Raw genomic sequence first — 26,905 nt, forward strand, 5'->3', positions numbered from 1 at the left:
GTAGCACTAGATGGTGCAGGTCCCTTCCAATTGTATCATTCTCTAGCCAAAATCAAGGAGCAAAAAAAAAAAAACAGGAAAAGTAATATGTATTGGCAAATGAGAGATATATTATTTTGGAAGAAAAGAAACATATGCAGTCTTTCTCTATAATCCTTTTTTTTTTAATTATAAGAGTGGACAAAATGAGATTATTGGAGAAAAGGAATAATTGGTGTTTTTTGCTATTGTAATTCATTAGTTGAGGAATTACATTGTTATTATTATTTATATATCAATATATAATTATATGTTAACATATTTTATAATTTAGCCAATACATTTTATTATAAAATATTAAATTTATTATATTATTAAATATATTTATATAAATTGTAATGTATATATTAGCATACATTAATACTTGAATTATTAATTAAGCCTGTTTCATGTGCATAGTCTTCATTAACACAGATATATTATCATAAAATTATAAATTAGAAATCCTAAAATTCATGTTTAATGTCACTAACTTACCACCAGTCTTTTGGCATATTTTTTTTGTTATTTTTTTTTTTATTAGTTACACATGACAGTACAATGATCTTGACATTTCATACATTTGAATCAAATTATATCTGCATTTTGTACATCATGGTAATTATAGTATAAAGCTTTTCTTTTAAATTACTTTTTCATGAATTTATGGCTCATCATGCAAACCTAAATGTAATTTACCAGACTAAGTGGTTCACAAGCAGGCAGTGTTTTCTGTTATTTTTTATGGACTTGTTCCTGATTTGACACAGGTCTATTGAGCCCCATGTTCCCCTGGCCAGGACAATGCCCTTCTGCATACCTTCCGGAACAGCTTGTCGTCAGGTGTAGGGGAATTGGTAGTGCGGTAGGGATTTCGGAACCGATGCCCAGGAGACTTATCATATGGATAATTGGCCACCACTGCCCCTCCATGGAGATTGGCTGAAAGAACAAAGTTGAAGGAGCGCATCCAGTGGATCACAGCCTTAGTCTCGGGCTCCACCTGTAAGTAGATAAGAAAGGCTAGCAGCAAAGGAAAGGCCATGGAAGTCACTGTGAGGAAGTGGCCTGGGGAGAGAGTGTGTCTGAATAACACAGAGAAGTTATTCCCTCCTCTGGATTCTGACCTCTGGAATGACAGTTTCCAAAATTAAGTGTATGGAAGGTTTTTTCAGAAGGAAATTTTACGTGAATTGTAATATACTAAACAGGTACAAGGAGAATATTTGGGGCAGTGGAACAATGCTGTATGACACCATAATGGTGGATTCATATTATCATACATTTGCCAAAAACCATAGAATTGATAACACCAAGAATAAGCACTAGGGCTGGGATTGTGGGCTCAGCGGTAGAGCGCTCCCCTTGCACGGGCGGGACCCGGGTTTGATCCTCAGCACCACATAAAAATAAAGGCATTGTGTTGTGTCCATCTACACCAAAAAATAAATATTAAAAAAAGAATAAGCACTAATGTAAACTATGGACTTTGAGTGTTAGTGGTGAGTAGTGCAGGTTCAGTGACTAACCAATGTATACTCAGGTGGGTGATGGTGGGGTAGGGAATAGGGGGACAGGATGTATGTGGGGACTCTGTACTTTTGGCTGTGAACCTAAAATTACCCTGAGAAAATAAGCTAGAAAGAGAAAGAGGGAGGGAGAGGGGGAAGAGAGAGAAAGAGAGAGAGAGAGAGAGAGAGAGAGATCTGTTTGAAGAGGGCTATCATAATTAGAAAGTTCAGAGCTCCAGCTGAGCCTCTATCTGGACCCTAGGAAAGGGCTTCTTATTTACTCATTGTCCTGTGGCTTCTAAGACAGGAATTTGGGGCTTTAGAAAACAAATCTGGAAAACACTGGATCACAATAATAGGTTTTCAGCCTCCTCCTTCTCCCAACACATGTGCTGTAATGTTGACATGTGGAACATGCTCCTCTAGTTGTATCCAAATGTCATGAATTAGATACACTATCCCTTGGACAAGTAGTGTAACTGTACCCTTTATAGTGCGTTATATTGCTAGTGAGTGACAGTATTTTAAGCAAAGCCCTGAATCTACTTGGACTAGCCTAGTATAGTAGTAGAGTACAGTATTATAAATAAACAATTTATAGTCCTCAATTTTTTTCCTCCTCTCAGGGTAGATGTGCTTAGAGATTATGAGATGTTAATGTGTTAATTACTCCTCCTGGACCAGGGGTAAGCTCTGAAGGACCCATTTTTCCATCCCAGGGGGACTGAATGAATAGTGTTGAGTTCACACAATCAGAATGCATATAGAGTTGTGTGAGGCTTAATGATGAGGCTACATTCTGAGAAATGTACTGTTAGATGATTTTGTCATTGTGCAAACATCTGGAGTGTACTTACACAAACGACAATGGCTACAACATCACAGGGGATAGAATCTTATGGGACCACTACTATATATTCCACCCATCATTTACCAAAATGTCATTAAGGGAAGCATGGCTATAGTACCAAGGGTTCCAGTTCTGGTCTTTGATGAGGCTCAGAGGATTTGAAGCAGTCCTTTCTTCAAGTCTGAAGCCCTATCAGAACAAGGCTAGCTCCTCACTGCTCTTCTTTCTCAAGTCTACTCCGTCAGGAGCAAGAGAGACTTCTCATTGTCTTTTTTCCTTTTAAGATTTAGATAGAGGACTAAGTGGGACCCTAATTATTACTGAATCAATCACCTTACTTTACTAAGAGAAACAAGTTTAACAAATAAGAACATTCTTTTGGCTAGATAGTCTGACTAGTACAAAGTTATTTTTCATGTTTTACTTGAGCCAAAGGATAGTTGCTATCAGACACTTAATAAGCATGACTTTTACTTCCTATTCAAAGAGAAAAAAATATCTAAGAATATTCCATCCAGGAAATTCCCAGAATAAAGGCCTATGCCTGATTTATTTTTCTCCACCCAGTTTCTAAGTTTAGATATTCACAAATAAAACATTTAGAACTATACCCTACAATATAAAAACCAAGGATGACAATGATGCTCCAGAGATGACTGTAGCTATTTGTAGGAGCAGGCCCACTAGCATAGTGAAACTTCATATTTCCAGGGTCACATTATAGGTCTCCTGAAGAGTGAGGCTTAGGAGCATGGACTGGCATCTCCTATTGAGACAGAAGGGAAATGAGGGAGAATAAGGTAAAATGTTAAGGTCACACATACAAAGGGAAGAGGAAAACCCACAAGGGTCAGACTTCCTAAATCTCTTTTTGGAACTAATTGCTGAAAAATACACAGTTCACCACAAGTAGGAGAGATTTGAGAAATCTTGAGAAGAGAATGCTAGAATTCTCTGTCAATAGTTTAGTGCAATAGAAAGAATGCTGGGTTAAGAGTCAGAAGGCCTGAGTTTTGATCCTGATTCCAATCACTTATTAGCTATGCAGATTTAAATCATTATTCTTAGTAGTAGCAGTATTAGGGATTGAACCCTGCGGTATTCTACCACTGAGCTACATTCCCCAGCCCTTATTATTTTATTTTGAGACAGAGTCTCACTAAATAGGCCAAGCTGGCCTCAAACTTGTGATCTTCCTGTCTCAGGCTCCCAAGTTGCTACCATGCTCACCTGAACTATTTTATCTGTAAGTATAATATCTATAAAACCGAGATTGGGGGGCTGAGGTTGTGGCTCAGTGGTAGAGCACTTGCCTAGCATGTGCAAGGTCCTGGGTTTGATCCTTAGCACCACATAAAAATAAATAAACAAAATAAAGGTATTGTGTCCAATTACAACTAAAAAATAAATATTAACAAAAGAAACAGAGATGGATGACACTGCTCAATGAATTCACCACACTAACGATCAACTGAAACACTGGCTATGACAGGACTTTGTGAAATGATTAAGTACCCTGCAACTACAGGATACTGCTTTCATCTCCTCCACCCCCATCACTACTATCATCGAATATTTATGCTCCTTGGAGAGCTCTACTTGGGGAGAGAACAAATACAAAGAAGCATAAGATACAATTATTATTCCTCTAGACAAATTTACATGAAGTTGAAGAGATGCTTAATTCTTGCTTGTTAATATGAAGATTGCTTAACAATCCTTTTGCAAGAAATTCCAGATGCTGATTTTTTTGCTTCTGTTTGCAAATTTTATCTCCTACCTGACTTTCCCAGTTCTCCGGAAGGGGCAAGTGATGGTTGGGTCCTCCATGCTTCTCATTGTAGTAGAAATAGATATTGAGATCAGGGAAGTTACGGTTCAGGTCCACTTTATTGGCATTATTTCTGCCAACGAGATACTCAGGCATGTTTGGGCCCTAGAGAAAAAATGAAGAGATGAAAAATGTAAGTTTCAGACTGAATCCTATATTTTAAGAACACTGTACAGCTCTTTTATGATATTAACTGCCTCTATCAAATAATGTAGCACTTTCTTCTTTAACCTCTCCAAAATCCCAATGGTGTGGTTGAAGTTTCCCTGTAAAACATGTACTGCAGATAGAGATCCCAGGAGAAGCTGTAACAACAGGAAAGTGTTTCAGAATCATGGGAGCTCTTTTTTTTTAAAAAAAGATCTTGAGATATAATTTACATACCATAAAATTTACTTGTTTTTAGTGTACAAGTCAATGAATTTGATATGCTTATAGAGTTGTACTGCCATCATCATAATCTGATTTCAGAACATTTCTATCACTCTAAAGAGAAACATTTAAAAAGAAATTTTTTTTTAGTTGTTGATGGACCTTTATTTATTTATTAATTTATATGTGGTGTTGAGAATCGAACCCAGGGCCTCAACCATGCTAGGCAAGCGCTCTACCACTGAGCCACAACCTCAGCCCGAGAAACTTTTTTATTATAGTCAGTCCTCATTTTCCCACCAGCCCAAGGTCATCACTCTTTCTCCACAGATTCACATTCTCTAGACATGTCACAAAAGTAGGATCATGCATTGTATGTTCTGTGATTTTTTCCCTGACTGCACATAATATTTTTAGAGGCTCGTTCATTTGTTGATGAGCCTCATTGTTGTTGCTGTTGATGAATAACTCTATCAAATGGATATATCACATTTTGTTCATCCATTTACCAGATGAGGGACTGCATTAGTTTCCTAGAGCTTCTGTAACAAGTTACCACAAAACGGGAGTCTTCTAATAACAGACATTTGTTGTCTCACACTTTTGGAAGCTCAAAGTTTGAAATCCAGGTGCCAGCAGGCTCAGCTTTCTGAAGTTTCTCTCTTTGTCTCTTCTACCTTCTGGAGGTTGGAGGTAATCTTTGGTTTGTGAATGCATCCCTCTAATTTTTTTCTTTTCTTTCTTTCTTTTTTTTTTTTTTTTTGTAACAGGGACTGAACCAAGTGGTGCTTAACCACTAAGCCATATCCTCAGTCCTTGTCATATTTTATTTACAGACAGGGTCTCACAAAGCTGCTTAGGGCTTTGCTAAGTTGCTGAAGCTGGCCTTGAAATTCTGATCCTCCTTCTTTAGTCTTCTGCTGGGATTACAGAGATGTACCACCATGGCCCACTCTAATTTCTGCTTCCATCTTTACCTGGATTTCTCTCTAGTGTGTCTGTGTCTCTATTTAGACACTTCTTTCTTATTATAAGGACAGTAATCATTTTGGATTTAGAATACACCCTAATCCAGTATGACCTCATCTGAACTTAATTATATCTGCAAAGACTATTTCCAAACAAGATCACTTTCACAGGTACTAAGTGAACACAAAATTAAGGACAGTGATACTACTCAACACAGTACATGGACATTGGGTTGTTTCTGCTTTTTTGGCTGGTGTGGACAATGCTGCTATGAACATTTATGTACAAGTCTATGTATGAATGTGTATTTTCTTTTCCTTTGGTAGATACCTAGGAGTAGACCTGTTGGTATCTGTTGATGTAAGGTCACTTTTTTTTTGGTAACAGGGACTGAACTTTTTGAAAAGCTGATGAGCTGTTTTCCAAAGTGGTTTTACCATGGAAATCCACTCTCTTGCTTTTTGAAAAATATAAGTTCTTTCTTATTTTCTTTTGAGCATTATCAACTTCCTTTCTCTTCTCATACTTCACACTTTATTTTTATTTGCTCATGTATTCATTCATTTATTCAGTCATCCAGTTAGTCAACTCAAATTTACTTAAGTTTCCATTCAAAGGTCTGACAGACATTAGGGAAAGGAGTAAGTGAGGCATTATTCTACTAATTCATAGTGTACATAAGGTAGATATATATACACAAATAATTAAATATAAAAAGTGGTATAACAGAGATATGTTAAGATGCCTGTTAAAAACTGAAATTCCATTCAATGTTTTGTGTGGCATTGGAGAAAGGGATTAGTGTCCCTGGCAGCCCTGTGGACTGAGAGGATAGAGTCCAAATTGTTGGTTGTTTCCCAAAGTGGGGTGAATGAATGATGTTGGACAGCTGAAAAGTAAGTCACAGATGTACTACCTCTTGAATTTTCTCTAAGAGATCTTTATTTTTATATTTTCATAATATCCTGCTTATATTTTATTCTTAGATCACCATTCAACACATAACTTTAAAAAAATTCTCTTAAGTTTTCTGTAGCAATTCTGTTCCAATGGAAACATTTATCTGATCTTTCCGTGGTGCACACTTCTATGATACAATGATTTTCTTTTTGCTTCCAGGGTTTTTTCACTGCTTGCTCATTCTTATCAATGTAGTTCTTAATCGTTAGCATTAAGCCTTGATCAGTTGATTTGCTACCCAGACTGGTTATTAGTTAAGATGACAAGAAGAGGGGCTGAGTGTGTGGCTTGGTGATACAGGGCTTACCTGGTATTCATGAGGCCCTGGTTTCCATCCCCAGCACTAAAAAAAGAAAAAAAAGAAGGCAGGAAGGAAAAACAGCATGGCAAAGGGCTTCCCCTAACAGTCTGGAAGTCAGAAAACTGAAATAAATGCTAGGTGTCAGCAGTGTTGAATTTCTTCTGAGGGCTCTAGGGGTATCTGTTTTCTGATGTTTCCACCTTCTAGAGGCCATCCACATTCCTGAGTTTATGGTTCCTTCTTCCATTTTCAAAGCCAGCAGCATAACTGGCTCAACATTCTGGTTCCATTCCCCTGTCTGCCTCTAATCAATCTTTAACCATATTCCCGTGTAGATTTAAACTACTCAGGAAGCTGAGGCAGGAGGATTGAAAGTTCAAGGCCAGAACCAGAAACTTAGCAGAACCTCTGTCAATTTTTTTAAAAGGGCTGGGGGTGTGGCTGGGTGGTTAAGTACCTCTGGGTTCAATCCCTGCTTCCACAAAAAACACAAAAACCCCTCAAATAGGCATGTAAGGTGGGAGGGTGAACAATATTTACAATCAGAAGCCAAAAGTTCAGGGAAAGAGGTGTATTTTGCAATATCACTTCACTTCTGCATAGTATTTTTCAGTTTACAAAGTGTTGTCATGGACATTGCCTCATTGATTCTCACAATAAACCTTGAGGTCAACTGGACAGGTGTAGAAGCAACTGAAGCTCAGAGAGCCCACAGTTATTGCCTAATGTGCTACATTTAGACAGGACCAAAGTCTTTATTATAGTTCTATTTTATTTTCTGTTGCTTTTTTTCTCAGCCATTTTATCTTTTATTATTTTTTTGTTTATTATTTTATTTTTAATTATTTATTTTATTTATTATTTATTTATTTTGGTATGGGGGACTGAACTCAGGAGTGCTTCCTCATTAAGCTATATCCCCAGACTTCTAATTTTTTAAAATTTTGGGCTGGGGATGTGGCTCAAGTGGTAACGCGCTCGCCTGGCATGCGCGGGGCACTGGGTTCGATCCTCAGCACCACATAAAAATAAAATAAAGATGTTGTGTCCACCGAAAACTAAAAAAAAATAAATAAATATTTAAAAAAATCTCTCTCTCTCTCTCTCTTTACTTAAAAAAAAATTTTTTTGAAACAGGGTTTAGCTAAGTTGTGGAGGGTAACCTTGAATTTGTGATCCTCCTGCCTCAGCCTCCCAAGAAACTGGGATTACAGGCGAGTGCCATCACTCCTAGGGTTATCCTTTATTTCTTTTACTGGAATACATTGTCTGTTGGCATTTAGTTCTGAGGGAATGGGCAAGAAGGTAGACCTCCCACAGGCAGACAGGATAGAGCCTCAGAGAAGGGAAAAGGGGGAATGAGACCATGCCATCCTAGAAGGAGACATCGGGCCTGGAGAATATCCTGGCATTGTCTCTGACAGCTTCAACTGCAACAGCTCCTCCTTAGTTAGCATATCCTGTCTCTGCTGCTGACAGCTTCAACCACATGGCTCTTCCTTGGCTATAGCCGCAGCCCACTACCAGATCTAACCTTGCTTGAAGAAATTCCCCTTCCCGATAGACATGTCAAATCACAAGGTTGGACCTGACCTCTTAATTATGTAAATAAGGGATTAAACTTAGGCACTTCTGATTGGCTTACTAAACTGGGAGCTTGAAGAGCTTGATTGGTCCATCCCTCACCCCCAAAATTATCTGTACTGGGTCATCAGATATACCTTTAAAAACCCTTAGACAGCAGATAACCCCTTGGCATCCCTCTCAGGACCCTTCCCTATTTGGGAGCTCTGCTTTCTTTCTATTATGCTAATAAATCCTGTTACTTTGCTCTCACTCTTGCGTCCATGGATTTCATTCTTTGAATTTGGAAACAAAGAACCCATCTATCCATGCTCTGTGTTATGCTTTCTGTCCTAATATGGCTTTAGTCTCTCCCTGGTATTTCCTTTGGGCTTCTACCTGTGTGGCCGCCGCCTCGTAGCCATCCGGGTTCATGGAGGGCAGGATGTGAATGCGCGTTTCCTGGATGAGCCGCATGATGCGCTGGTTCTGGTTCTGGAATTCTTCACACAAGAACTCGGACAGCTGCAGCAGCAGCTCCCGGCCCAGCACCTCGTCACCATGCATGTTCCCAACATACTTGACTTCCGGTTCCACTGCAAGCAGAAAACGCACATGCAGGAGAAGAAAAGATGGGGAAGTTTAGAAGTGCTACTAAGTCATGATCTTGCAAAAGCATCTTTTCCTTCCTTTTCATTACTACATAAAAGATAACCTTAGGCTTTCATTGGGTCTTTACCAATAATCCCGGAGCCCCTTCCTAACCAATTGCAATTGCAAAATGTCTAAAACTTCATACCAGGGATAATAATGCTTACTACCTTTTGAACCCCCACGATGAACTGGGCATTTATGTTCATTATTACTCATCTTCACAGAAAACCTGTGAAGTAGGCATAGTTAGCCTCAAAGCCAAGAAACTAGGGATGAAAGAGGTTAAGAAACTTGTCTGAGGCCACCTAGCTAGTGCAGATAATAGAAGTCAAAGCCCAGCTTGCATTTGTAGTACCATTCACAGTAGCATGCTGCTTCTTAAGCACAGACTAATCCTTCAGGGTGAGGCTGGTGTTTCCCCAAAATATGTCTCATGAAATAATCTAGGTTATGGCATAACATTTAACTGTCATCCCAATTGAATTGAAGACATAATTTTTAGGGCACTTAGGAAGCTAAAATCTTTCCTTTGTATCTGAGAGGCATGTCTTGAGACAGAGTAGGAAGGAATCTATTTATGTTTCAGTCCTTAGTGTTTGGCCATGCTAACAACTGCTCAGCTTGGCTAAGAATTGAGATTCTGGAGATAGCCCTAGAATCATTTAAAGATCAATCTGTGGAAAGAAACTGACCAAATCATGGTATGTGCACATATGAATATATCACAATGAATTTCACTTTCATGTATTACTAATGCACCAATTAGAGCATTAGTTATACATTAAAAAGCAAACACAAATTTAAAAAAATAAACTATTAAAAAATGATCAATAGAGTAGAGGCAAGGGGTCAGGAGAGGGAGGAAATAATACTGAGAATTGAAAAGAAGCAAGTTACGTTATATGCATTTATGAATATGTCAAAATAAACCCCACAATTATAAAAAATATAATGTACTAATAAAAACACTTTTAAAATATTCTTGCTGGGCATGGTAGTGTAGGCCTATAATCCTAGCGACTTGGAAGTCTGAGACTGGAAGATCACAAGTTCGAAGCTAGCCTCAGCAATTTATCAAGACCCTGAGCAATTTAGTAAAACTCTGTCTCAATAAAAGGTCTGGGGATGTGGCTCAGTGGTTAAGGGCCCCTGGGTTCAATCCCTGGAGGAGGAAGAGGAAGAGGAGGAAGAGGAAGTCTTATACATGCTAGGCAAGCACTCTATCACTGAGATACAACCCCAACTTAAAAATGTTTTTTAAAAAGATTACGCTTGCTTCTTCTTATTTTCCTCCTCCTCCTCCTCCTCCTTTTTCTTCTTGCTGCTGCTGCTTCTGTTGCTGCTGCTGCTGCTTCCTCTTCTTCTTCTTTTTGAGCAGGGTCTGGCTAAGTTGCTGAGGCTGGCCTCAAACTTGCAATACTCCTGCCTCAGCTTCCTCAGTCTCTAGGGATTACAGGCCTGTGCCATTGTGCTGGCTCTTGTGCCCTTTTAAAAGGAAAGAGAAAAGCTTCTTGTCAAGTGTCTTCTTTTCTACCCAACACTTTTCTGCCTCCATTTCTTTTTTGATTCTGCACCTCTTCATCTCCTTATTTCCAAATTCTCCTTATCATACTCATAGGCTGAGTTCAAATATTTCTTACTCTGTGAGGCCATCTTGGGCTCTCTTTGCTGGAAGTGAGTTGTCTGCTGACTTCTCTTTTACCATACTTTATATTTTTGCACATATTATAATTCATTTACTGGACCTGGCCTTAGTAATGTATACAATTTTTAATTTTCTTTAGAACATGATCCATTATTAGTTATCTTAGTATTCCTAGAGCAGTCTTTTCCAAAGGAACATTTGTAACCTACAGGATTTCTGTGAATTTTCCATAATGTGTATTCTTAATCTTGTGGTATTTCTTAAATTTTAGATTATGTATTTCTTATCTTTTTTGGTGTTCTTTCAGGAAAGGTTGGTAATAGTAGAGGTCAGTTTCCTTCATATCCTTATTCAATAAAATAAAACTTGGAAAATCTATTTTAGTCTCCTCAAACCTCTCTTATTCATAAAAAAATGTTTTAACTTTTCTATGAAATCCAAGTCAGGGAACCACTGTCCTGTGGAACTTGGCATGGTGGAATGTACTTAGTATGTATTCAAGATTAGATTCTTTTTTCTGTTTTCCCTCCCCTTCTTTTCTTTTTTTCTTTCTCTTGGTCTTTCTTTTCTTCATGGTATTAGGGTACCAGGTACTTCCTACCACAGAGCTACAACCCCAGTCTTTTTTATTTTTTATTTTGAGACAGGGTCTCTCTAAATATCCATGCTGGCCTTGAACTTGTGATACTCCTGTTTAGCCTCTGGAGTATACAGGGTTACACTTCCATCCTAGGCTAGGGCTGAGAACATAATCATTTTTTTTTTCTTTCCTTCTTTTTGTTTCCCCATCATGTGGTGCTGGGAATCAAACCCAGGGCTTTGTGCATGCCAGGCAAGCACTTCACCACTGAGCCCATATCCCCTACTGTGGGGGCCACCCCTGATCTATTTGAAAAGCTTCTCCTCAGCCTTGCAATTCTGACATTGCAAGTCATTTTGTGGCTTCTCCCACTTAATGGATTACTCAAAGCACGAGGTGACCTCAGTCTTTAGTCGGCTAGAGAGGTTGCTCTGTAGCTCCTGACTGGGGCATTACCCATTGAGCTTGGATAGCCCTCCTCCTACCTTATTTGGCAAAAGAACACTCCTTGAAAATCCTTTGAAGCCCCCTTGTATAAATAAAGCAAACGTGGGCTCTTCTCTCTCTCCTTCCACTGTGGAAGCAGGACCCCTAAGGTCATAGAGCCGTCCCATTTTCACTTTTCAAAATTATTTCTTTGTTGTGTGATTTTTCGCCATATTTCTCAGCCAGTACATGTCACACAAGGGAAACCGAAAATTCATAGCCCGCGCAGGTCATGGGCAAGACCCAGCCCTCATAATATACAACCATTTCTCATATATCCATTTTGGTTCAAGCCCCCAACACCCCATGCCTGGATTTTTGTAATGAATTTCCCACTTGGTCTCCTAGCATTTGCCCAGCCCTATTTAAGCCTCTTCTCCTGAATCAAGTGTTTGCAAATAATTTCTTTAAAGGGACAGAAAGTAATCCTTTGGGCTTTGTAGGCAATATTGTCTCTGTCACAGCTATTCAACTCTTCCAGCAGAAGTAACCAAAGTAATGCAAAAGCAAATGGGTGTGGCCATTCCAGTAAAACTTCATTCACCAAAGCTGGTGCTGGTTCTGGAGCGGCAATTTGCTGCCTTCTATTCTGAGTGATCTTTTAAAAAATGTAAGTCAGATCTCTGCAACTCTTCTGCTTAAAACTCTCTAGTAGCTTCTCATTTAACTCGAAGTAAAAGGCAAAATATTTATAAAGATCTCTAAGGCCCTATGTGATCCTCTGCTGCCCAGTATTCCCCACTGTCTGTCTCTGACTTCGCCTCTTGTTCTACCCTTGTTCACCCTGCTGGACCATAGGGCCCCCCCTCACTTTTTCCTCATGTGTGCCAACATGCCCTAGCTCCTAGAACATTGCATCTGCTCTTGCCTCTGCCTGTTATCTTGCCACCTCCCCAACCCCTGCCCAATATCAACATGAAATGTTCCCTCATGTCCTTTGGATCTCTGTTCAAAACCACCTCAGTGGGGATTCCTTTCCTGATCACCAATTCCTTGCTCCTCCCAATATTACCTCATGAAACTCTCTCTCTCTTTCTTGAGTTGTTTTTGCTCTAGCATTAGTTTCCATCTGATATAATATGTATTGCATTACTCAGTAGACTCCACTAGGCTTCAGGCCTATGAGGGCAAGGTCTTTGTATTATTCTGTGCTGTAATTCTAGAATACATAAAAGTTCTTACATATAGTAGGTGATTGGTAAATATTTATAAAATAAGTGAATGAAAGGAACAGATGGATGAATAGCTAAAGTTACAGGCTTCAGAGAAAAGTGGAATCAGGAGAGGCAGTGTTGTATGAACAAACTCCAAGGAAGGCCTTGAATGCTAGAAAGTATAGGGGCACCAAGAAGGGGACATGTATTGGGGGACTAACCCCATCATACCTACTAATAGTCTTAAGCTTCCACAGTGTACACAAGATCTGAGTAAAAGCATGTTCTAGCTATGCAAGTGCAACTTCAAAGCAAGTCCCTTCAGACCATATAACCATATGACGATCCTTGAGCTTCTCCTATGTAATATTCTGATATTCTCATAGTCCGAATTCATGGGATTTTTGAAACAGAAGAGTAAGATTATAACAGTTTCTAGGAAAACAATTATTTTGTGTGCCAAATAACACAAGGTTCAGAGAAAGTTCAGGAAGATTCAGAGAAGATTCAGAAGATTCAGTGGGAGCAGTTAGGAGTTAAGAGACCCATTAGGAGTTTATGCAATAATTTAGGCAAGTTGTGGTGGAGACTGGGCTAGGGCTGAGGATGTGGGAGTGGAGAGGAAAGTAAAGTAAAGCAATGAGAAATTAGGAATAACTTAAATGTCCATCAACTCTTGAGCAGCTAAAGACAACCATGCAATAAGATATTTCACAGCCCAAAATAGTGGCATAGATCTATATTTATAGACACAAATGCTATTCATAACAGACTGTGAAATGAGGAAAGTAGCTATGATTCTATTTTTATGAAAAACTATATGTGTATGAAAGGTAGATTTAAATATGCAGAGAAAAATGTCTGGAAAGATATGCATCCATTTGTTACCAGTGGTTTTCGGTGAATGTTGGGATTATGGATGAACTTTATTATTATTACATCTAATTTCTAATTTTTAATCTAAACATGGATTGCTTTGATAATAGAAGCAAACTGGCAAAAAAGAATCCAATAAATAAATCTAATACCCTAACCCTTGAACTCTAGGATACTGTGTTCTATCCTGCTTCTACTCCAGGAAGAGTCTCCTAAACCCTTCTAAGTTCCCTGACAAAACTACAAGAGCTAATTATTTCTGCTATGCTCCTGAGCCATTGGATTGCGAAAGATATTATACTATAATAGCAAGAAAAAAGAAGAGGAATGGGAGGGAAGGTAGGGGGATGGGAAGGGAGCCGGGAAGAAGATTCACCTTTTGCCATTAAGGTCTTAAGCAAACAGAACCTAAAGAGGAAGGAGTGGCTGGAGCCTGAATTGGGGTTGTGGCTCCCAGAGGCAGGGGAAGTTTAAGAGCCAAGTAGGCAAAGACTTGTCACAGTTTGAGAAAGAGGTAATAATCCATAGGAGAAGGTTCCACTGACCATCCTAGAAACAATACCAATGACTGGATTTGTAAGGGAAGAGTCCTGTCCCACCTGCTCCCAGAATTGCTCAAGACTTACAGGGCTCATGGATTCCAGGGTAGTCACTGAATTCCAGCACATAGAGGTGTCTTCCCTTTACACTGCGACCGATGCTGTAGATCTGAGTGATGTAGGGGCACTGGTTGTGCACCTTGTACAGTGTCCGCACAAGGTCATCATAATGGTGGTGACGAAAAGTGACTGGGGCAACCAACTTGAAGAGAAGGAGGAGGTGCAGGAAGGCTGAAAGCAGGTCTGACATCTTGCTGGGCTTCTTCAAAGAGAGACACTGAAATGTGCTCCCACCTCTCCAAATAGCCTCCTCAACAGTCAAAATCCAAAGAGCCGAAAACCAGCACTACCTAGCTCCCACCACAAAACACTAGTGTGATAGCACTTGAAAGGAGGCTTAGGACTTTCCCACTCAATGCTGGAAATTATTTATGTAGCTCTGGAATAGCCCCTCAGCTCTCCATACTCATTTCTCTTCCTTTCCCAATCCTGGAAAACCTCTTGAAAAGTTCTTGCACATCCCTATATTGGTAGTCTCACGGATTCTGGTTTACTGATTAACTGGACTGTAAACATGCTTTGATAAATATCTGCTTATAACCCTTTGATTCCCAGAGGATTTTAAGAAACTTGACCTGTGCCTGTTCCCTTTGTTATAACTTATGAAAAGAATTCTCTGTCCCCTTTGTTCCATCCCACATACAGTTGCCAGACTATCTTTCTGAAGCACAGCTCTATCTTGTCCTTTTTAAAAAAAAAAAAAAAAACATTTAAAATTTGTTCACATTAGTTGTCTTGTCCTTTTTTCCCTTAAAAATCTTTCAACAGACACCATTAAGAAGATGAAAATAGGACTAAGTTTGGGGTTCAGTGGCAGAATGCTTGCCTTGCATGTATGAGGCACTGGTTTCCATCCTCAGCACCACATAAAATTAAATAAATAATAAAGGTATTGTGTCCATCTACAACTAAAAAAATATTAAAAAAAGAAGATGAAAGATAAGTCACAAGTTGGGAGCAAACAATTGTAAATCACGTCTGATAATATATCAATAATACATAAAGAATACTTATAACACAAATATAGTACTATAAAAAACTCAATTAAGAGCTGGGCAAAAGATTTGAACAGATATTTAACCAAAGTAGATATGCAATTGTCCAGTAAGCATATTTAAATATTTTCAGCACATTTAAATCAAATCGAATTAAAAACATCTGAAATATCATTTCACCTTTACTAGAATGGCTGTAATAAAAAAGACAGCAATAACAGCAGTTGGTGAGAACAGGGAGACAGTAGAACCCTCAAATATTGCTGATGGGAATGTAAAATAGTGCAGGTATTTTGGGAAGTTTGGCAGTTTCTTAAAAGATTTTTTTTTTAAAGAGAGAGTGAGAGAGAGAGAGAGAGGGAGAGAGAGAGAATTTTTTTTTTTTTTTTTTTTTAGTATTTATTCTTTAGATTTCGGCGGACACAACATCTTTGTTTGTATGTGGTGCTGAGGATCGAACCTGGGCCGCACGCATGCCAGGCGAGCATGCTGCCGCTTGAGCCACATCCCCAGCCCTTAAAAGATTTAATATATATTTACTATATAACCCAGCAATTTTAGTTATCTATCCAAGGAAAAATGCCAACATACATCAACAGAAGACTTGTACACAAATGTTCATATTATTATTCATAATAGTCTAAAAGAGGGAACAACCCAAATATCAATTTATTGCTGATGGATAAACAAAATACAATGTATCCATACAACGGAATATTATTTAGCAATAATAAGGAATGGAGGGGTTGGGGTTGTAGCTCAGTGGTAGAGCACTTGCCTAGCATGGGTGAGGCACAGGGTTCAATCCTCAGCACCACATAAAAATAAATAAATGAATAAAATAAAAGGTATTGCATCTATCTACAACTTATATATATATGATATATAAAATTTAAAAAATGAAAATAAAAATAATGAAAGTAATAATAAAAAAATAATGAAAGTAAAATAATGTTTGCCTGAGGTAGGGGATGGGAATGAGGATTAATTGTAAATGAGCAGGAAGGATCTTATTGGAGTGATGGATGATGGTAATGGTTGTACAACTTGCTAAATTTACTAAAAATCATTTAATTATACAATTTAAAAAGGCAAATATTGTGGTATGTAAATTATACTTCAGTTTCAATTGATTTTCATGCATTGTAGCACAAAATCCAAATGCATTGGCCTGGCCTTCAAGTCCGTCTTACCAGGTCCATTTGTGCCTCATCATCCACACAGACCTGTTGCTCTTCCTGTTGTCTTCTGACCATACTCTCCTGCATGCTATTTCCCTAGAGACTTTAACCCAGCTCCAATTCTTGAGTTCCCCTGACCCCTGCAGTTACTGCTATAATCAGTCTAAAAGCCTATGGCTTTGCCTGTTGTGTAGTCACTGTGTTAATTGTTGGGTATTTGAACAGAGTTCAGCCCCACTGATGAACTGTATCTTCCCTGCAGACTGATCTTTGGCTTCTAGCAAGGAGCCTGGAACAGGTCTCAACATCTGCTCAACAAATGAATGAATAAATAAATAAATGAACCCATTATTGACTTTTCCCCTTGTGTCTTGCTGGAGCCTTTATCCCACCTTTCTAAGGAAATCCTATGATTTATAACCTGTCAATAAAGGTACTTATTCCCTCTTGGTGTTTTGGGTGAACACTGTATCACTTGGCCAGTGTGGCTCACAAATGGTCCAGAGGGTTGGCCCAAGATAAGTAAAAAATTAACAGTACCACAAATCCCATAATTTTCTGTTAAAACCTTGTTACCCTATGTGGTGAAGGTCGAGATCAAGACAGAAGATTGAAAGAACATCACTACTCCTATCTCTCACTTAAGTCCTTGATCTAGGATGATATCTATTGTCACTACTGAGGGCTTGGCTTGGTGGCCCTCAGATAACCCAAAATTGTTCCTCTGAAAGCAAAATTCCCCCCTTCTCTGGCAAATGTGCCTACAGATCTTTACAGAGACCTTGCCCATGCTAAATCAATGACTCCCATTCCCAAAAAGGAGGCACCTTCCCTGCCTGTTTGTGCTGCCAGTTGTTGTAAATAGGGAATATCAAGGCCAAGAATGGGATTCCACATAGAATCCCAGAGTGAGTGCCCTGAAGCCTCTCAAACCAACTAGAGGTAAAAGGAACATGGGCTTGAGTGTCAAAGGAATATGATTTTGAGATGAGGAGATTATCTTGGATTTTTCTCTGTGTAATTACAAGTGTTCTTGTAAATGGAATAGGGAGGCAAGGAGAGTGTCAGAGTGATCAGATGTGCGAAAAACGCAACTAGTCATTTGCTTGTTTTGAAGATGGAGGAAAGGGGTCATGGAATGTGAATAGCATCTAAAAACTATGAAAGGCAAGGCTTCCCTAGAGCTTCCAGAAAGGATCATCCCTTGATTTTAATTCAGTGAGACATATCTCAGGTTTCTGATGTCTAGAACTGTAAGATAATAAATATGTGTTGTTTTAATAAATCTGTGTTTACATTTGTGGTCATTTTTTACCATAACGACAGGAAATTAATACATCCCCAAAAATCTTAAGCCTGGAAGAAAACTTGGGTACTTGGGGGAGGCTGAACAGAAAGCTTAATGTCAATTAAGCTTCACAAGATTTTGACTCGAATCTTGGGAAGCCAGTCCTGCAGATGGCTGAGTAGGCCCAGAACAAATGGCATCTTCAGGGTTTTCTGTTTCTTCTTTTCAACCAAATTTTAGGCATTTCTTTCTTTCTGGGTTCACAATGTCCTCAAAACTGTCTCTGTTTGGACCATTGAACCTGTAGTCTGCCTTAGACAAATATATTTTTTTAATATTTTTTATGAGGATTAGAATTCTCACAGGTGGGATTTTATTTTATTTTTAATTTTTTTAGAGAGAGAGAGAGAATTTTTTAATATTTATTTTTTCGTTTTTCGGCGGAGACAACATCTTTGTTTCTATGTGGTGCTGAGGATCGAACCCGGGCCGCACACATGCCAGGCGAGCGCGCTACCGCTTGAGCCACATCCCCAGCCCTGACAAATATTAATAATATTTCACAATTCTATACTGCCTTATGGGGCATCAACTACTTCTTTATGTATTCCCCAAACAGCTAAGGAAGGAGGGTAATTTCCAATTTAGATGAGGAATCTTTCAGTCATGTAACTAGTAAGTAACAGAGGAAGGCCTGGATTCCATGCTGGCACAGTTAGCCCAATATCTTATTGAACCCTTTCCAGTGAATACAGGTAAGGAGTAAGGACAGGAACCCACCAGAAAGTGGAAAGATTTGGGAAGAGGGAGAGAGGGGGGTGGGGAGAAAACGCCAGCCTAGTATAGGCAAGTAAGCCAACCTCCCTAGCCCAGGCTCCAGGTAGCTTAGTCTTAACATTTCTTGGTATTCTCCAGCAGTTATGTGCTGAGTAGTCTCAATATAATTTAACCCTGCTTAATTAATGTTAGTTGACTAAACCTGTAAATTAATCAGGAGTCCAGGACTACTTAAATCACTAATCACTCTTTTGAGGGATTTTTGGGTGTCAAGTGTTAGGAGAGAGCAGGGCAAAGAGAGCCTGACTGAGCCTGGAGAATAAGGAAAGTTGGTTCTTAAGGTATACCAAGCCCTTTCCAGTTCTTCTCCCACCTCATCTCATACTTCTGATCTTAGTATATGGTCAGCTCCATAGGGAGAACTTCCACTATCATCTACAAGGACCTCACCTGGTTACTGTCTTATCATCCTGGTTATTTCAGTCAGTGTTTGACTTCTTGGTCTGTAATTACCTTTTTTGCTTGCCTATTCACTTGTCAGTTGACTATCTTTCCTAGTAGAAGATAAGCTTAATGAAGGTCAGGACTAATTTATCCCACTATTTACAATTTCATCCTAGAACAATGAACAATAAATTTAAAAACAAATGAAGTGATGTTCATATTGAGCTCTGACATCTGAATAAGTACATGTTAATCTGATAAAAGAGGTGAGAAGTTTGGGGTGGAAGGAAGTGGATTTTGAGAGGAAAGAGTTTATTGGTTCCTCTTTATCACCCTATAGTCAGCCAGGCATCTGTCCTAACATTTTTCTCTTTTCCTTTATCTACTAGACAGTCTCATCTACAAATCCCACTTAACTTGGTAACTTTCCAATTGGTTTCTTTTAATTTCTCTGAACTCCAGAACTGCATTTCCACTGCCTATCCCACGTTTTCACTAGGATTTCTAATAGGCACCCATGCCTAATGCCACCTACCCTGCTCTAGTACCGGGAGTCAGAACAGAGCCTTGGAGACACAAAGTGTGCCAATCTTTCTTTTTAAGAGGGGGAAATATAGAACTTTATTTAATAGTAGTTAAATTCCACAATGGAAGAGGGACACCATAGGATTGTTTTTCATTCAATAAATATAAATTAATAAAATACTATGTTTTGCAAAGATACTGCTGCTCCTCCTCCACCTCCCATGGACACCCACAGGTGACTGTGTCCCCATGATCTTGAAGCAGGCCAGCAGTCTCTACACAGGCCACTGCTTCCTACTCTGGAAAGGCTGCATCTCCTTCATGCCTGTAAACACTATGTAGCACAACACCTCCTTACCCTTCCAAACACAAGTCCTCCTACAGAATTGTTAACACCATGAAATGTGAGGTTTCCCTAATAGACGAATGTCCGCTGGACACATTTGGGAAGGGAAGGAAAGAGGCTAACATGAAGGAAAGAGGCTAATGTGAAATGAAATCTATCGCAGGTCTCACAGGCCATCTCTTTAAAAACAAACTCCTGTTGAAATGCAAACTGTTTGGAACAGGTCAGGCATCTGCTTCACCAGGCAACAGATCTGTTATTGCTTGTGATGTCTCCTTAGGGTATTGTGCTGCTCAGCTCTGTAGTCAGAGACACCTAGGTGGCATCAAAGTCACAGACTACAAAAAAGTGCTCCCTCCACCTGGAGAAAGGCATACCTCTGCACTCTGGGCCAACTAATGGTAGAGTCCCTTCTGACCTCAAGGGCAAAGAATGGTCCTGGTGCAACTGCTCGCACAGTGTAGAGCTCTGGAGCAACCCAGCTTTTAGCCTGGAAAAGGAAAACTGCAGAACTCAGAAGAAAAATGTCACTAACACTTCAAAGACCTCCCTGTGTCTGCTCTAGGAGTGCACAAGCAACGGTGACAGAACGCTAATCCCCTAAAAATGCAACCAGAGAAGCCACTGGTCTTCGAGGCCAGCAAGAATCTGTTCTCTGTCTCCTTTCTCACTGACCATTTACAAAGCATCCCTGAAAGTATTTCTAAGTGTGGTTGTAATGCACAACAAATGAAGAGGCTGTATGTACAACCTCTGCTTGTAAAACACAAGATGAGACGTCGTGAACGCCTCACAGAGCACATGGAACCGGGAGTGGGGTATAAAGTGTGCCAGCCCAACCCCGCCACCGCCCCTTCCCCGTTGCCACAGGCCCCATGCCTTTGTTGGAGGCAGCTGGTCTGCACAGGCCCTCATCCTGGGGACAGCCACGGGAGGGAGCACGGACTGAGCAATGGCTGCGAATTAGAGACAGCCAGGTGCCCTTCCTGAACATTCCACGAGGAGGAACACTTGGACATCGCAAAGCTGTCCTTAAGCTATGCAGGCCATGATTCCAGAAAAGAAGCCTGTTTGAGGTGGAAAGGTAAGAAACAAGAAGTGCCATGGTTGCTGTTTTGGTGGCAGCACCAGTAGCACTGTCACTGAGCGTCCCAAGAGCAGCCTTGGAACTACAAGGTGCGGTCCTGCCTTCTGTGCGTGCGCAGCCTCAGAGTCCCAGAGACTTCGGCAAGATCTGACTGGCAGTCTTGTAAAACTGCTCCCAGTCACCTCACCACATTTTGGAAGCATCCATGTTAGCTCCACTTTCGTCACTGGGCTCTGCCAGAATGCCCATCACCCACAGCAGGATATTTTCCACACTCAGCTAGGGGCTCCCCCTCTCAGAGCCTCTCTTGAAGCCTAAGGGGTCATTACCGGCCTGTGGAGGATGGAGATGCAAACTCTGCCGGTCCCGGTAGATGCTGGGATGGAACATCTCGCAAGTGAATCTCATCTTGGGAGGACTCAGTGGTAGTCAGGTGGGAAACTCAAGATAGCAGGAAAAACACCAAACTCAAAAACAGGTATCTTCAGGGCCCACGATCAACACCTCCCATTCAAAAAAATTCTCTTCATTCATGGGGCCTGAATTCCTTCTGGAGGATTCTGGGTTAGTTGCTTGTACTTGCCCATCAGCCTCTTGAGTGCCATCCCTGCCACGTCACCAGCAGCTGCTTTGCCTTGCTTGCAAGCTGACTCTGGGATGTGCCAATCTTTCTTGAGAGAGTAATATATCCTATTTATATAAGCAAGAACTCTAAACTCAAATAATTTGCTCAGATGATATAATTTTTACTTGGAAAATCTGGAGATTAAATTGGCTTCCTGACTCCAAAGCCCAAGAGCTTTCTACAGACCAAATACCTTGTGCAAACTACCTCCCATCTGGCTATTACTCTTCAGACTATCTGAAAAATATTTATTTTTTAAAATGACTCTACTGCTTATGTAAAAATAAAATCTTTGTTGTAAAAATTAAGAAAAAAGAAAGTACAAGGAAAATATAAAATATTACCTTCACACTGTCATCAGGGATAATTACTGTCATCAATCTGTGATCATTAGTCTTATACGGGTTACTCTGAAAATTTTCCTTTCCTCTAATTTCCAAGATTGATAAAATTTACCACAATGGATTGACTTGCTTATGTCAAAATTTAGGACACTACGATAACCCCGATATCTCACTCCCCATACCAGCAAGTTATACTTAACTGTGTTTGATACATCAGATCTGCCTGGGGTGCAGTGGTGCACTTGTAATCCCAGTGACTTGGAAGGTTGAGGTCAGAGGACGAAAAATTCAAGGCAAGCTTTGGCAACTTAGAGAAAGCCTGACTTAAAATAACAATTTAAAAGGCCAAAAAAAAAAAAAAAAAAAAGGAAAATATATTCATACCTGACAACTTCTCTCACCTTTAGATGGTCAAACTCTGACATCATAGGCCAGATCACCACGTTTCTTGCTTAGATAGTGACCATAGTCTCCCTGCTTCTATTTTGATTTATTCTCTACATACTATCCAGAGTGCTTTTAAAAAAAGAAATAAAAAATTCCCCCACAAAATACTCAGTGACTCCATAAAGGTCCAGTAAACAATCACAATGAACTTTCTATTCCTTGAACATATTAAGCTTATTTCCACTCTGGTGCATTTACATTTGCTATTTTCTCTGCTAGAAATGCTCTTCTAAATTTTTTTTCATAGTTTTCCCTTCCCACTATTCAAATACCATCACCTTATAAAGGCTAGTCTTGATATCTTTATCAAACTTGACCCCAGCTGCTACTCCTTATCATTCTCTACCCCTTGACTTGATTCTTCTTTATCATACTTATTATCTGAAAGTATACTGTGTATTTATTTTTAATTTTGTGTCTATATCCCCTACTAAAATGTCAATGGCATGAAGGCAAGGATTACTGCCTGTGTTTTCCACTGCTCTGCCTTCAATGCGTAGGTGCTCAATAAATATTTGTTGAATGAATGACTTATTTGCCTTGGGATTAGAAGTCTGGCCAGTGCAGGAATCTGGAGACCAAGGAAGCCATGTGAGAAGAGAGTAGAGAGTACACTTGGCAAGGAATTCAGATTTTATTCCAAGAGTTAGAGAAATGGAATGAAATTAAAACCTTTGCAATCTAATGACTCTGGATTTGTTAGTCTTTTAATTATCATCATCATCATCATCATCATCATCACCATCACCATTATCATTATTTTGCAATACTGGGGACTGAACCCAAGGGCACTCTATCACTGAGCTACATTCCCAGCCCTTTTTATTATTTTATTTTGAGACAGAGTCTTGCTAAATAATTGACCTCAAAATTGTGATTCTCTTGCTTCAGCCTCCTGAGTTGCTGGAATTACAGGTATATGTCACCATGCCCAGTTCACATTATGTTTACATTTTCAGTATTATAACATTTACATTCAGTTCTCTCCATGATTCTCAGAGTTGTTTAGCTTTTACTTTTAAAATAATATAAGATTTATAATCATTTTTTTAGAGTGACTTCCCTTCTTTCCTTCCTTTCCTTCTCTCTTTGTGTTCTTTCAGAAGAGGAACTAATATAATTGTTTTCCATCATCACTTGTTATTTCCATCATAACATGTTAAATAGGAAATTTGTAGAGAAGAAACAGAGTCTCAGAGAATGTAATTCAAATATGTGTCCACTGGCCACATATGTCATAAAAATCAAGTCTGTTGGCATCTCTCTGTGTTGTACTGGTTTTCAGAGAACTTTTGTGGTCCTTAAGAAAAACCAAAAAAAAAAAAAAAAAAGTATACCGAAGAGATAGCTAAATGTGCATGTTCATTGCAGCATTGTTTACAAAAGTGAAGATATGTAAACAACCTAAATGTCCATCAGTGGACAAACAGATAAAGAAAATGTGGTATGTATACATGATGGAATACTATACAACCTTTAAAAAGAAGAAAATGTGATGTCTGTGACAATGTGGATGAACCTGAAGGGCATTATGTTTAGTGAAACAAGCCAAACACAGACAAATACCACATGATCTCACTCACATGGGGAACCTAAAAATTAAGTCAAACTCATAGAAGAGGAGAGCGAATAGTGGTAATCAAGTATTTGAGAAGGCAGATGGACAAAGACTGACATCAAAGGACAGAAAGTTTCAGTTGGACCGAAGGATTAGTTTTAATGATTTGTTGCATAGCACGGTACCTATAATTAATAATAACATATCGTATGTGTCAAAATTGCTAAGAGTAGATTTTAAATGTTTTTAATGAAAAAATGAGAGTAGGTGAGGTGATGAATATTATTTTGACTTAATGTATACATATCTCAAAATGTCATACTGTATCCATAAATATATACACTTATTATTTTTCAATTTAATATTTTATATTTTATTATGGTTTGGATAGGAAGAGTCTCCCAGAAGCTCCTATATTAATGCACAGATGCTCAGAGGTGAATTTATTGGATTGTGAGAGCTGTAACCTCATTAGTCCATCGTAATTGGAATGGACTGACTGAGTGGTAACTATAGGCAGGTGGGGTGTGGCTGGAGGCATGCCCCAGAAACACGCATCTGCCTTAGGGCCCTTCTCCCTCTTTCTGAATCCTGGCCGCCATGAATAGAGCAGTATTCCTCCACCATGCCCTTGTGCCATGATGTTCTGCCTCATCTTGGGTCTGGAGCAATGAAATCAGACCACCGTGGACTGAACTTCTGCTACTGTAATCCAAGATAAATTTTTACTCTTCTAAGTTGTTCTTGTCGAGTATTTTCATCACAGCCATGCATATATGTGTATGTATGCATAAAACCCATGTCCTGCTAAAACTTTAAAATTCACTTCATTTGGCATTCTTTATTAGTTTTGTTTGGTAACATTTTCTTGTTTTAGTGAAGGTGGGAATTTCTTTTTAATTTTTTGCTCTTTTATTTCACCAAGAATTGGAAGTGAATTCAAAATGCCATCCCCTTTTTAGAAACTATCTTTAGCTCAAAATTTCTGGACTATTCTTGAATATTTTTTCCCCTCTAAATGTAGTCCTGAGAAATCCTTTTGTGGTTTCCTCCATTTTTTGCATCTTGCCCAGATGGATTTTCCAATACGTTTTAAAATAGCTTTCTTCTTCTCTTGAGATAATCCTCCCCACTCCACTCTCATTCCCCACAGTGTCTGTTCCAGTCATGTTTCACCTTGCAGTAACAGTTTTGTATAAGCTATACAGTGCTATGCATATATTATTCTTAGTTGTATTTCTTAGTTTCTTATTATCTATGCTAATATTATTTCTATTCCCCCTTTTAAGCTGTTCTTTAAGGACCTCAAATGCAACCTGTTTGAATCCAAATACAGACTCTCTTTTCCTGGAGCTGCTCCTCTAGGAAATGGCACCACCTGTTGTCCAAGTCAAAAACATGGGAGCCATTCTAAATTGTTCTCACATCCTTCCCAGATTTACTCACTCTCTCTCTCTCTTCTTGGTTTTCTTTTTTTAAAGAGAGAGTGGAAGAGAGAGAGAGAGAGAATTTTTTAAATATTTATTTTTTAGTTCTCGGCAGACACAACATCTTTGTTTGTATGTGGTGCTGAGGATCGAACCCGGGCCGCACGCATGCCAGGCGAGCGCGCTACCTCTTGAGCCACATCCCCAGGCCCTCTTGGTTTTCTTTTGAGAGCCTCACCAATGCCTCTCATTCATTCTTGCCTAGATCATGGAACAGCCTCCCATTATCTTCCTACCTGAGATTTCACTCTCTCCACCACACATCCCACAGCAACCACCATGATCTTTCTTTCATCTCTTACTTGGCCCTTGATTCCTCCACTCAGATTCTTTATTAGTTCTCCATTCTCCAAGGTAAGTCCATGCTTCTTTACCTGGCAGAGGCCCTACATAGTCTGATGTTTACTGCCTTTCCAGTGTTGGCTCCCATCCTTCTCCCCAGTATACCTCCTTCCTCCTCCTCTTACCCAACATCTTGCAATCTTTAAAAAGCCTGAGTTTTTAACTTCTCCTCCATCTCCAGTTGGCTGAGACTTACTTGTGTTTCAAAAATAAATCCAAGCATCATTTTTTTAATAAAACTTTCCTGTCACTTGCCCTGGTCTGATTTCAGTATCCTTCCTTGGGTTTCCATAAAACTCTGTATACTTCTCCACAAACATCACTTTATGCTATTATTGTTAGCTTAGTTGTTTCTCTTCGATGATTAAAATATGAAGGTCCTTAAAAAAATTAAAAAAATAAACAAAAAGAATGCAAAAAAAAAAATATGAAGGTCCTTAAGGACAGAGTGATATCTTATTTGTTTCTGGGTTTCCAGTTCCTACCCTGGCATATAACTGATATTCCTACTTGGCATATAACAGATATTCATGTTGAAAGACAATAACAAACAATAGCTATCTCTGCATTTACATTTTGATGATTTTAGAATCGGACAGGAAGTGGCTATTTGGAATTCCAGAAACCTAGACTCTTCCATATGTTCCTACTAACCCTCATTCCAACAGGGCAATCATTGGTTAGGTGACATGTTGACTTTGATTGCCCTCTAGCCAATGGGAAGCATGCATGGTATGAACTCTGACTCCATTCTGTGTACCAGTGTTGCCTAATTTGTAAATAGTCTGTTCCTGTGCAATCATCCTAGTCAGGAGAAAAGTAGTTTTTTTGGAGTTTAAAAAACTAATGTGATGTGTGTTTACTGATATGACTTCAATGAAGATATCAGAGTATCAGGCAGAAGGTTATCTGGAAAAGACCCTAAATGGTCATTTGGTCATAAAAGCTTGCTTTCTCATTTTTACTTTTAAAAAAAAAATTCCTTAAACATTATCTGTATAATTACTGAAATTGGTAATACATACATGTG

The 26,905-nt window shown here is 39.2% G+C and overlaps 1 protein-coding gene and 1 pseudogene across 2 annotated transcripts in view; both read right to left on the bottom strand.

Moving 5' to 3' along the window:
• Positions 1-14,881, bottom strand: part of Cpn1 (carboxypeptidase N subunit 1) — a 28,058-nt gene extending 13,177 nt beyond the window's left edge. Inside the window, exons 1-5 of one of the 2 annotated variants that reach the window (XM_046450455.2) lie at positions 14,397-14,881; positions 8,775-8,971; positions 6,819-6,854; positions 4,160-4,315; positions 839-1,021 (exon numbers count right to left, since the gene is read on the bottom strand). In XM_046450455.2, coding sequence (XP_046306411.1) covers positions 839-1,021; positions 4,160-4,315; positions 6,819-6,854; positions 8,775-8,971; positions 14,397-14,619 — 795 coding nt within the window. In that variant the 5' untranslated portion in view covers positions 14,620-14,881. The remainder of the gene's footprint in view (positions 1-838; positions 1,022-4,159; positions 4,316-6,818; positions 6,855-8,774; positions 8,972-14,396) is intronic. The other variant, XM_046450456.2, reaches the window with a different exon arrangement.
• Positions 14,882-21,192: 6,311 nt separating this feature from the next.
• On the bottom strand, positions 21,193-21,617 carry LOC124096174 (ubiquitin-conjugating enzyme E2 G2-like; annotated as a pseudogene).
• Between the last annotated feature and the right edge of the window lie 5,288 nt (positions 21,618-26,905).

The sequence above is a fragment of the Marmota monax genome, unplaced genomic scaffold (assembly GCF_021218885.2).
Source record: "Marmota monax isolate L192 unplaced genomic scaffold, Marmota_monax_Labrador192_F-V1.1 WCK01_AAM20220418_F8-fsc00004, whole genome shotgun sequence".
Classification (NCBI taxonomy): Eukaryota; Metazoa; Chordata; class Mammalia; order Rodentia; family Sciuridae; genus Marmota; species Marmota monax.